The sequence below is a fragment of the Oncorhynchus nerka genome, linkage group LG10 (genome assembly GCF_034236695.1).
Source record: "Oncorhynchus nerka isolate Pitt River linkage group LG10, Oner_Uvic_2.0, whole genome shotgun sequence".
Lineage (NCBI taxonomy): Eukaryota > Metazoa > Chordata > Actinopteri > Salmoniformes > Salmonidae > Oncorhynchus > Oncorhynchus nerka.
Genome location: NC_088405.1, coordinates 78063948 through 78075402, shown reverse-complemented (window position 1 = coordinate 78075402; position 11455 = coordinate 78063948). Strand labels below are relative to the sequence as shown.

At 42.3% G+C, this 11455-nt stretch overlaps 1 protein-coding gene across 1 annotated transcript; it reads right to left on the bottom strand.

Annotated features, from left to right (window-relative positions):
- Positions 1-86: 86 nt before the first annotated feature.
- Positions 87-5985, bottom strand: si:ch73-261i21.5 (zona pellucida-like domain-containing protein 1). Its single transcript, XM_029671364.2, has 11 exons — positions 5871-5985; positions 5388-5552; positions 4627-4853; positions 4288-4472; positions 3805-3877; positions 3405-3502; positions 2962-3042; positions 2532-2703; positions 1967-2072; positions 1734-1760; positions 87-717 (listed from the first exon to the last, which is right to left on the bottom strand). The coding sequence occupies exons 2-11, from the start codon at positions 5479-5481 to the stop codon at positions 548-550; spliced, it is 1233 nt and encodes a 410-aa protein (XP_029527224.1). The 5' UTR covers positions 5482-5552; positions 5871-5985; the 3' UTR covers positions 87-547.
- Between the last annotated feature and the right edge of the window lie 5470 nt (positions 5986-11455).

Sequence of the window (11455 nt, the reverse complement as noted above, 5' to 3'; positions counted from 1 at the left end):
CCAGAACGGCCTGTTTGAATGTGTAATTGTCTGGTAGTCTGAGGCTAGAGAACTTAAAGAGCAGTAGGACAGATTATGAAACATCATGGAAAAACAGGCCCTTTATTATATTTTACTTTTAAAAACTTTACCGAGTGGTTTTATACACCAGTATTTGTAAAGACTGGGAAATTGAAAGACAGGTTATAGAAAATGTGCATTTAAACATGATTTGATGGACAGCATCGAAGCCCTTGAAACTAATACACCAAAATAGGTAGTCATGTTTGATTTGACAATTTGGATTATGATAATAGATATGGAATAGCATCCATTTATACTTGACCTTACCCCCAGACAAAGAAGATAGCCCTTAATACCAGACTTTACATGTCTTTAAAATGGAAATAAACAATTTAAACATGCAGTGCTATATGTGCAGGTTACAGATATATTCATTAAGTTATTGCACTGTCACTGACCCACCTACTTAAGTCAGTGATCATAAGAACTAGGACATAGAGGAAACCACCTTAAGAGTAACGGGGCAAAGCCTTCCCCTAAACTGTCACTCTTTTGTAGTGAAGAGCATTCTCTTCTCTGTGGCCCCAATGGTCCTTGGCACAATGATCCAGTACGCAATGAAGGCTACCATGGAGATACAGAGCGCACCAACAATCCCTGCTGCTATGGCAACACCTTGCAAGGATCTGTGTTTTCCACCCAACTGCTCGGAAACTGCAAAGAGGACATGGGTTCAGAGAAAATACTTCACAAAGATTGTTTCTAGACAACTTTTGTATTATATCCTTTGAAATTCAAATATAGAGTACTCTGACAGAGTCACCATCACACCACCTCCATGCTTCACGGTAGGAACCACCAATGGGGAGATCATCTGTTTCCCCTATTCTGCGTCTCACAAAGACATAGCGGTTGGAACCAAACATCTCAAATTTGGACTCATCAGACCAAAGGACAAATTTCTGCCGATCTAATGTCCAATGCTCATGTTTCTTGGCCTAAGCAAATCTTATTATTGGTGTCATTTAGTAGTGGTTTCTTTGCAGCAATTTGACCATGAAGGCCTGATTCACGCAGTCTCTTCTGAACAACTGATGTTGAGATGTGTATCTTACGTGAACTCTGTGAAGCATTTTTGGCCTGCAATTTCTTCCTTTCCTGTGGCGGTCCTCATGAGAGCCAGTTTCATCAAAGCGCTTGATGGTTTTTGCGACTGCACTTGAAGAAACTTGAAATGTTCTGCATGGACTGTCGCTTCTCTCCTTATTTTAGCTGTTCTTGCCATAATATGGACTTAGCCCTATCTTCTGTATACCACCCCTACCTTGTCACAACACAACTGATTGGCTCAAACGCATTAAGAAGGAAAGAAATTCCACAAATTAACAAGGCACACCTCTTAATTGAAATGCATTCCAGGTGACTATTTCATGAAGCTGTTTGAGAGAATGCCAAGAGTGCAAAGTTGTCATCAAGGCAAAGGGTGGCTACTTTGAAGAATCTCTATGTAGAAAATAGTACAAATAAAGAAAAACCCTTGAATGAGTGGGTGTTTTTTGGTTGCTACATGATTCCATATGTGTTATTGCATAATTTTGATGTCTTCACGATTATTCTAAAATGTAGGAAATAGTCAAAATAAAGAAAAACCCTGGAATAGGTAGGTGCGTCCAAACTTTTGACTGGTACTGTAGCTATATCAATAGTTGTGATGAAAAGTAGATGCATACCTTCAGATACAATTCCGACAGTATCACCTGCATAAGAAATAAAAGGAAATGATGCGTTCATAACATGAAAACCCCCTCAACCAAAATGGCATTACTGGTATATGAACATGCAGTAAGTACATGTGATCAGTAAAGTGTTACTGTGCCTTCAATATATTTGAGTCATTCTTGCTGATGCACAGATGAATGTTGATGTGAATGATGGTCATGAACGGTCAGTGGTTGTTGCTCACCGTTGTCCACTTGGGTGCGGATGGGGCCGGAGCTGACTGTGGCTGTGTCGGTCACAGACGTGTCCTGGACCTCCCGCTTCCTCCTTGAGCTGATGTCCGTGCAGTTCTGAGGAGTAAAGGGGTGGTTGGAATAGCTTTCTTACACAAGGTCATAGGTCATTGCTAGCATCATTTACTGTATGTTTACTTTTTTATCCCACTGTATGTGTCATTTAATTAGCCATGAAGATGTGGCCATTTACTTTTATGTAACTAAATAATCAAAGTCATAATTGCTCAATGAGTCTGTGACCGTGGTTGTGAAAAAAAATGTAATGTTTGGTGTGCTCTTGTTTTGTTTAAGCACCTGCCCCCCAAAAGGTCTGTGCACGGCCCTGTACATAGTGCCACAAATATCACAATGCCAGGATAGGTGTTTAAAGTGGCAGTAACCACATTTGATCATGCAATCTAATGCCCGACTGCAATGAGGTGGCATTCAATTGTTGGTTAATTGGTGCATCACAACTACTTTCCAGATAGGCTGGAATGTGGCTACAACATCCGCACAGGAGAAGTGACTGACCTGTTGCAGGGAGGTGCAGACGGACCTCTCACAGAGTCTGGTAGAGCAGTGCAGGTAGAAAGTGGACAACGTCCTGTTCTTGTGCTGGACGAAGCGGAAGGCCTCAAACGAGAAACGAGCTTCCTGCTGTTGCCCATTCACCCCCATCACCGTCTGGCCATCCCGGTTACACCTGAGCGAGGCAAGGCACTAAGTTATGTCAAGGAAAAAACTAGGTGATCTTGATAACATGATAATTAATTAATAGCTAGAATGTAGCTGCAACTGAGTTTCTAGTCTTTTCCCCATCTACTGTATGTACATGTTTTGTCCTATAGGATGTCTGAATATCTTAGTAATCTAATTATTCCTAAAAGTAAAGCTTTGTGTGACTGACAACGTGTCCCAAAGGAGTAAGCTCGCACAGTTTCGTCTGGGTTGTATCACTTACCCAACAAAGAGGTCATAATAAGTGCTGTTGACGGGGTAAGGACTGGTTGTGGCATAGCATCGGTCCAACAACACGTTGAACCTAGAAATGATGGAGAAGAAAATAATTGTTGGCGAAAATGTATTTTCTTTCACGTGAAATATTTGGCAATATTCTAAATGGGACCATTGACATAGTTTCTTTAAAACGTTGATAATGAGGTTTGATGGGAAATGACATACTCCATCACAATATAGTCTACTACGGTCAGTAAATAACTACCAGTATTTTTTTTCACTTTCATGAAACAGATAGTTCCGGCCACTGATTGAACGAGATGCCTTAGCCGCTCCGCATTGGCCCGAACAACACCCTTTAACTGTATTCACCACATAGCATGGCCTCTTGTGCCTTATTGCTTAAAACTCCATGTTTTCTTCAATCCAGATTTACTATACCCGTACCTTCCAGTGAGATTGGTGGCCTTGACCTCCACAAAGATGCGTGTCTTCAGCGTCAAGCCTACCTCAGGGACCTTGAGCTGGGTTGTGTAGAACCTGTCCTTGGAGCCAATCGGAACAAGTCGGTGAAGACTGTCATTTGGGATCATTCAAGAATTCACAAGCACATTGGTCCTCTCAATATAGTTGAATTAAATGATGAACATTCATACCAGAAATACTGGAGGAAATCAGAATGTAAAAAATAATACAAACATTTTGTGTGTTATTGCACCCAGATCAATTTGGAAACTGCTAACACAGTTTTTTCCATGTGTACACGAAATATTATCTACAATTAGTGATTACACCTCACTTTCTTCTCCTCTGTCATAGAAAATGGATCATAGAAACACATTCTTACCGAGTAGAGCATCATACTCAGGGTACTGATGAAACTCCCATTGCTGTCTTTGACTGCTAGGCTCACCCCAGACCTGTTTGTAAAAAAAGAAAAATGTCTGCCTGTTAGCTACTATCAATTGCTGTGAGAAAAACTGCAGCGTATCACCATCCAGGTCACCATATGATACACCGTATGATTTAACCTATAATACAAAACTCAAAAGCATTAGTCCACCCGCCATAACCAGCTACTTGCAAACACCACGTCACTGGTATGGTCAGGTTTGAGGTTGTTTTTACTTAAACTCGGTTCAGTCCCAGTTCACATAAAACAATACTCCAATATCAATGTTATTGCAATCTTGTTATTTTTATTTGTTTTGGCATGAATCTGCCTCCATTTGATAACTTCCCATTGAGGGTTTTACTATTGAGGAAGTCCTTCCCTGAATTGACTTCAGATGAAGTGAACCTAAGAGTAAAGGTGGCCTGGGTTACTCACACGGTCATCTCAGTGTTGTTGACCAAGTACTGGAGTGGATAGCGGCAGGAGAATTTGTAAATCATTTCCTGGCGGTAGGTGATCGTTCCCGCACTGGGGTCCAGAGAGTTGATCATGCCCGAGATGTTGACAAACTGAACGCTGGAGAAATCTGCAAAGAGCCCAGAACCCACCTCCTGAGTGATCTGTGTCAGAGAGAGAGTCACATGTTACTAGGTTCAGGGTCAAATCCATCTACCCAGAGTTGAAGCAACATCTTCTAGTGTCAACCACCAAATGTCTCCTCCACGGTCAGTGTGATACCATAGAAATATAACTACTCAAACAAACTAGAATTACCTTTATTTTGTTGTTGCAGGCGGACACCGCCTCCTCTGTGATGGAGAAGTTGTATTTCAGAATAGGCGGGTCGACCGTCCAATCAGGTGTCCCCCGGCACTCTCCCTTGAAGTACTGAGCGTTGAGGGACATCAGTGTTTCATTGTATCCACCAAAGTAGACGGGACATAGCAAGATATGGAGCTCCATGCGATTTGTGCCACAGTAGACGTTAATGTCAGTGTTGGCTGTGGGGACACCAGGCCACATATTACCACAGCAGACATTAATGTCAGTGTTGACTGAGGGGACACCAGGTCACACATTACCACAGTAGACAGTCCACTACTGTTCTGTCCACTTAACTCCTACAGTAGCTATAGGCACTCTGTTTACTACAAGAAAGGCAAGCATTTCCAAAGGGGCATTTGAGTGCAATATTTAACATTTATACAGTACATTTGTCTGCCCAGTACCTCATGAGTGTGCATGACCACATTTTTATTGCCTTTAAACCACGCAAACATGTTTACCTGACACCTGCAACCATGACACACATCTATACACTGCAAAGATGCATGACATCACATCTGGCCTTTATCTATTTCCCATTGCCCACATATGGACCTCACTCAAAAAAACAAAGACTCCACAAACTGTTGGGTGGCCCCAACTGACAAACGTGGTAAAGAATGTAAGGTGAGAAAGTGGAAGGGGGACAGGAAAGGAAAGGTGTGAGACAGGTAGGGAGGAAGGGGAATTTGGGCTGCAGCTCCACTGACCTGGCTCCCTGAAGGTACGGTGTGTTCTGCAGTAGTCATTTTGAGCCTGGACGAGAGGAATCAGAGCAAGCTGATACATGAGGGCCCGCCACATTGTCTTCAAACCAAAGGAGGGGGAAACCCAGATATCAGGATCTCTCTCAGAACTGCTTTTGCAAGGCCAATCTGACAGGTGAAATGCAAAATACTTTAATGTTCATATATATAGCTTTGCATTCAAATTGTACATGTTTTTCTCATTGTGAAAAGAATTTGACAAATGTAATTAATCCCGGTAGGAAATATAAATGTAAAAGATTTCTTCACAAGTCGTGTGATAACTACGTACATGTAAGAACCCTGTTTTCTGTTATTATTCATCCTTAAATTAACCAGGTGAGTCCAATTCATCTATTAATGTATTTTTCAATGGTGTCATAATTTTCCTTCCCATTCCTCCCTGTTGCATTGTTAACAATCATAATTGAGAAGATGTGAAATTACCTTGTGTGATATATCTTCCTTCTCCTCTCTTTCAGTCTCTCTTTCTTATTCTCTTTCTCCCTTCATGAATCACAGCTATTTATACTGGCCTCCTTTGCAGTGAATGGGTGTGAAAGAGGGCAACCGACAAAAAACAGGTGGCTGGGAGAAGAAAAGGGAATGCCAAGAGAGCAATGCGAGAAGCTTAAACACCACTGGTGACTGCTTTGTCTTCAGGATCATCTGACACATCTCTGGAACACAATAACCTTTTATATTTAGTGGAAGTCTCTATGTTCTCCAGCTCTACACCACCGGTCTAAGGGTTTTTCTTTATTTGTATTATTTTCTACATTGAGATTCTTCAAATAGCCACCCTTTGTCTTGATGACAGCTTTGCACACACTTGGCATTCTCTCAACCAGCTTCATGAGGTAGTCACCTGGAATGCATTTCAATTAACAGGTGTGCCTTCTTAAAACTTAATTTGAATAATTTCTTTCCTTCTTAATGCATTCGAGCCAATCAGTTGTGTTGTGACAAGGTAGGGGTGGTATACAGAAGATACCCCTATTTGGTAAAAGACCAAGTCCATATTATGGCAAAAACAGCTCAAAATAGCAATGAGAACCAACAGTCCATCATTAAGAAGTTAAGACATGGTCAGTTAACATGGAAAATTTCAAGAACTTTTAAAGTTTCTTCAAGTGCAGTCGCAAAAACCATCAAGCGCTATGATGAAACTGGCTCTCCTGAGGACCGCCACAGGAATGGAAGACCCAGAGTTACCTCTGCTGGAGAGAATAAGTTCATTAGAGTTACCAGCCTCAAAAATTGCAGCCCAAATAAATACATCACAGAGTTCAAGTAACAGACACATCTCAACATCAACTTGTCATGCCCTGACCTGAGTATTCTTTGTTTTCTTTATTGTTTTGGTTAGGTCAGGGTGTGACATGGGTGATGTGTGTGTTTTTGTACTGTTTATGGGTTTTGTAGGTTTATGGGGTTGTTTATCATCTAGGTGTTTATATATGTCTATGGTTGCCTAGATTGGTTCTCAATTAGAGGCAGGTGTTTATCGTTGTCTCTGATTGGGAACCATATTTAGGCAGCCATCTTTGGGTATTTCATGGGTTATTGTCTATGTCTTGTTGCATGTGTCTGCACTAGTATTATATAGCTTCACGTTCGGTTTGTTGTTTTATATAGTTTGTTAAGTGTTCTTCGTCATTCATTAAAAAGTATGTATTCTGATCACGCTGCGCTTTGGTCTTCTCACTACGACGATCGTGACACAACTGTTCAGTGAAGACTGTGTGAATCGGGCATTCATGGTTGAATTACTGCAAAGAAACCACTACTAAAGGACACCAATAAGAAGAAGAGACTTGCTTGGGCTAAAAAACATGAGCAAAGGACCGGTGGAAATCTGTCCTTTGGTCTGGAGTCCAAGTTGGAGATTTTTGGTTCCAACTGCCATGTCTTTGTGAGACACTTTGTGGGTGAACGGATGATCTCTGCATGTGTATTTCCCACCGTAAAGCATGGAGGAGGAAGTATGATGGTGTGGGGGGGGCTTTTCTGGTGACACTGTCTGTGATTTATTTAGAAATCAAGGCACACTTAACCAGCATGGCTACCACAGCATTCTGCAGTGATATGCCATCGCATGTGGTTTGGGATTAGTGGGACTATCATTTGTTTTTTAACAGGACAATGACCCAATACACCTCCAGGCTGTGTAAGGGATATTTTACCAAGGATAGTGTTGGAGTGCTGCATCAGATGACCTGGCCTTCACATTCCCCCAACCTCAACCATAATTGAGATGGTTTGGGATTAGTTGGACCACAGGGTGAAGAAAAAGCAGCTGACAAGTGCTCAGGATATGTGGGAACTCCTTCAAGACTGTTGGAAAAGCATTCCGTGTGAAGCTGGTTGAGAGAATGCCAAGAGGGTGCATAGCTGTCATCAAGGCAAAGGGTTGCTACTTGAAGAATCTCAAATATAAAATATATTTTGATTTGTTTAACACTTTTTTTGATTACTACATAATTCCATATGTGTTATTTCATAGTTTTGATGTCTTTACTTTTATTCTACAATGTAGAAAATAGTAAAAAATAAAGAAAAACCTATTGAATAAGTAGGTGTTCTTAAACTTTTGACCGGTAGTGTACATTGAGACGTGATTTATTGTGATGATGAAAAAATGGGCTGGTTAAAAAGGTTTGTCATCCCCCAAATTCAAATGTGAAATACTGTACAGTATTATGCATGAGTCTAAACACTTAGCCTATAGAAGAATTTATAACGCAATATGAGCTATGCATAATGCATTATTCACAACATCAGCGCTATAACGCAATATGCCTTGCCTTTCTAAGATCTTCGAAAGCCAAGTTAACAAACAGATCACCGACAATTTCGAATCCAACCGTACCTTCTCCACTATTCAATCTGGTTTCTGAGCTGGTCATGGGTGCACCTCAGCCACGCTCAAGGTCCTAAACAATATCATAACCGCCATCGATAAGAGACAATACTGTGCAGCCGTATTCATCGACCTGGCCAAGGCTTTCGACTCTGTCAATCACCACATTCTTATCGGCAGACTCAACAGCCTTGGTTTCTCAAATGACTGCCTCGCCTGGTTCACCAACTACTTCGCTGACAGAGTTCAGTGTGTCAAATCGGAGGGCCTGTTGTCCGGTCCTCTGGCAGTCTCTATGGGGGTACCACAGGGTTCAATTCTCGGGCTGACTATTTTCTCTGTATATATCAACAATGTTGCTCTTGCTGCGGGTGATTCCCTCATCCACCTCTACGCAGACGACACTATTCTGTATACATCTGGCCCTTCTTTTGACACTGTTAACTAACCTCCAAATGAGCTTCAACGCCATACAACACTCCTTCCGTGGCCTCCAACTGCTCTTAAACGCTAGTATAACCAAATGCATGCTTTTCAACCGTTCGCTGTCCGCACCCGCCCGCCTGACTAACATCACTACTCTGGATGGTTCTGACCTAGAATACGAGGACAACTACAAATATCTAGGTGTCTGGCTAGACTGTAAACTCTCCTTGCAGACTCATATCAAACATCTCCAATCCAAAATCAAATCTAGAATCAACTTTCTATTTCGCAACAAAGCCTCGTTCACTCACGTCGCCACACGTACCCTAGTAAAACTGAGTATCCTACCGATTCTCGACTTCGTCGATGTCATCTACAAGATAGCTTCCAATACTCTACTCAGCAAACTGGATGCAGTCTATCACAGTGCCATCCGTTTTGTCACCAAAGCCCCTTATACCACCCACCACTGTGACCTGTATGCTCTAGTCGGCTGGTCCTCGCTACATATTCGTCGCCAGACCCACTGGCTCCAGGTCATCTATAAGTGTATGCTAGGTAAAGCTCTGCCTTATCTCAGCTCACTGGTCACAATAACAACACCCACCCGTAGCACGCTCTCCAGCAGGTATATCTCACAGGTCATCTCCAAAGCCAACACCTCATTTGGCCGCCTTTCCTTCCAGTTCTCTGCTGCCAGTGACTGGAACGAATTGCAAAAATCACTGAAGCTCGAGACTTACATTTCCCTCACTAACTTTAAACATCAGCTATCTGAGCAGCTAACCAATCGCTGCAGCTGTACATAGTCCAACTGTAAATAGCCCATCCAATCTACCTACCTCATCCCCATATTGTTTTTATTTACTTTTCTGCTCTCTTTTGCATACCAGTTTCACTACTTGCACATCATCATCTGCTCATCCATCACTCCAGTGTTAATCTGCTAAATTGTAATTACTTTGCTACTATGGCCTATTTATTGCCTTACCTCCTCACGCCATTTGCACACACTGTATATAGACTTTCTTTTTTTCTATTGTGTTATTGACTGTACGCTTGTTTATTCCATGTGTAACTCTGTGTTGTTATTTGTGTCGCACTGCTTTGCTTTATCTTGGCCAAGTCGCAGTTGTAAATGAGAAGTTGTTCTCAACTAGCTTACCTGGCCAGCTGTGCCATCAGCGACTCTGGATTCGCACCCAGGCTCTGTCGTAACCGGCCGCGACCGGGAGGTCCGTGGGGCGACGCACAATTGGCCTAGCGTCGTCCGGGTTAGGGAGGGCTTGGTCGGTAGGGATGTCCTTGTCTCATCGCGCACCAGCGACTCCTGTGGTGGGACGGGCGCAGTGCACGCTAACCAAGGTTGCCAGGTACACGGTGTTTCCTTACGGCACATTGGTGCGGCTGGCTTCCGGGTTGGATGTGCGCTGTGTTAAGAAGCAGTGCGGCTGGTTGGGTTGTGTATCGGAGGACGCATGACTTTCAACCTTCGTCTCTCCCGAGCCCGTACGGGAGTTGTAGTGATGAGACAAGATAGTAGCTACTACAGCAATTGGATACCACGAAATTGGGGAGAAAAAGGGGTAAAAATTCACACACACAAAAAAAAAACTAGCTTACCTGGTTAAATAATAATAATAATAATAATAAAAATAAAGGTGAAATAAAAAATACATAAAAAATAAACTTCTCATAAACATCTAAACATTTATAGTGCATTATGAACAAGGCTGTGGCTTGTTTTATGAATATAGTTACACCTATGTAATGCATTATAGTAGATTATGTAAAGCCCATAAGGCATTATTGGGGCGGCAGGGTAGTGGTTAGAGCGTTGGACTAGTAACCGGAAGGTTGCAAGTTCAAACCCCCGAGCTGACAAGGTACAAATCTGTCGTTCTGCCCCTGAACAGGCAGTTAACCCACTGTTCCTAGGCCGTCATTGAAAATAAGAATTTGTTCTTAACTGACTTGCCTGGTAAAATAAAAAATAAAAAAAATAATTTGCTTATAATGCATCATAAAGAATTCATAGTATCATCTTTGCCTTGTGAAAATTGTCATGAATTCACAAGTTGTTCAGTCTTTGAGTTGCATGCTTCTGGTCTGTGTGTAACGGACGTCACACTGATTTGGCCAAGGCTCGGACCCAGCACTTCTGCTCTGCTAGCACACGTGACCACCCTCCCGAAGCATATGACCAGCGCCACAGAAAAGTTAACAATTCTGCAGTGAAAGTGGCAACACTTCATCTAAAGAGTCCTGTGTTTTGCTAAATGTCCCTATTGTGAGCCAACTTGTGATGAAATCATTAAGACAGCGGCCATAAGACAACAAATTCCTCCCTCTGGAGATCCACAGTGGTAGAAATGTCCAGGAGTCCTACTCTACATGAGTTGCCTAACCTTATTGACAGTTCCACTATATGTTGATGAAAATCTGCCACCTGGTTGGAGGCGGTGAATGGGGGTGGAGTGGTGCCAGGAAAATAACCTCTTCCTTAACGTCAACAAAACGAAGGACCTGATCATGTACTTCAGGAGACAGAGGGAACACACCCCCATCTACATCGACAGGGCCGCAGTGGAGAATTTGAAAAGCTTAAAGTTCCTTGGTATACACATCACTGACAATCTGAAATGGTTCAACCTCAGGAGGCTGAAGACATTCTGCTTGACCTTTAAGACCCTCACAAACTTTTACAGGTGAACTATTGAGAGCATCGGGCTGTATCACTGCC

Bases quoted from the DNA above. Each gene is read 5' to 3' on its own strand.
- si:ch73-261i21.5 (XM_029671364.2), bottom strand. From the start codon at position 5,481: ATGTGGCGGGCCCTCATGTATCAGCTTGCTCTGATTCCTCTCGTCCAG. The intron at 4,854-5,387 runs GTCAGTGGAGCT...GTGTCCCCACAG, and splicing joins CCGTACCTTCAGGGAGCCAG to CCAACACTGACATTAACGTC. The intron at 4,473-4,626 runs GTAATTCTAGTT...TCTCTGACACAG, and splicing joins CCTGCAACAACAAAATAAAG to ATCACTCAGGAGGTGGGTTC.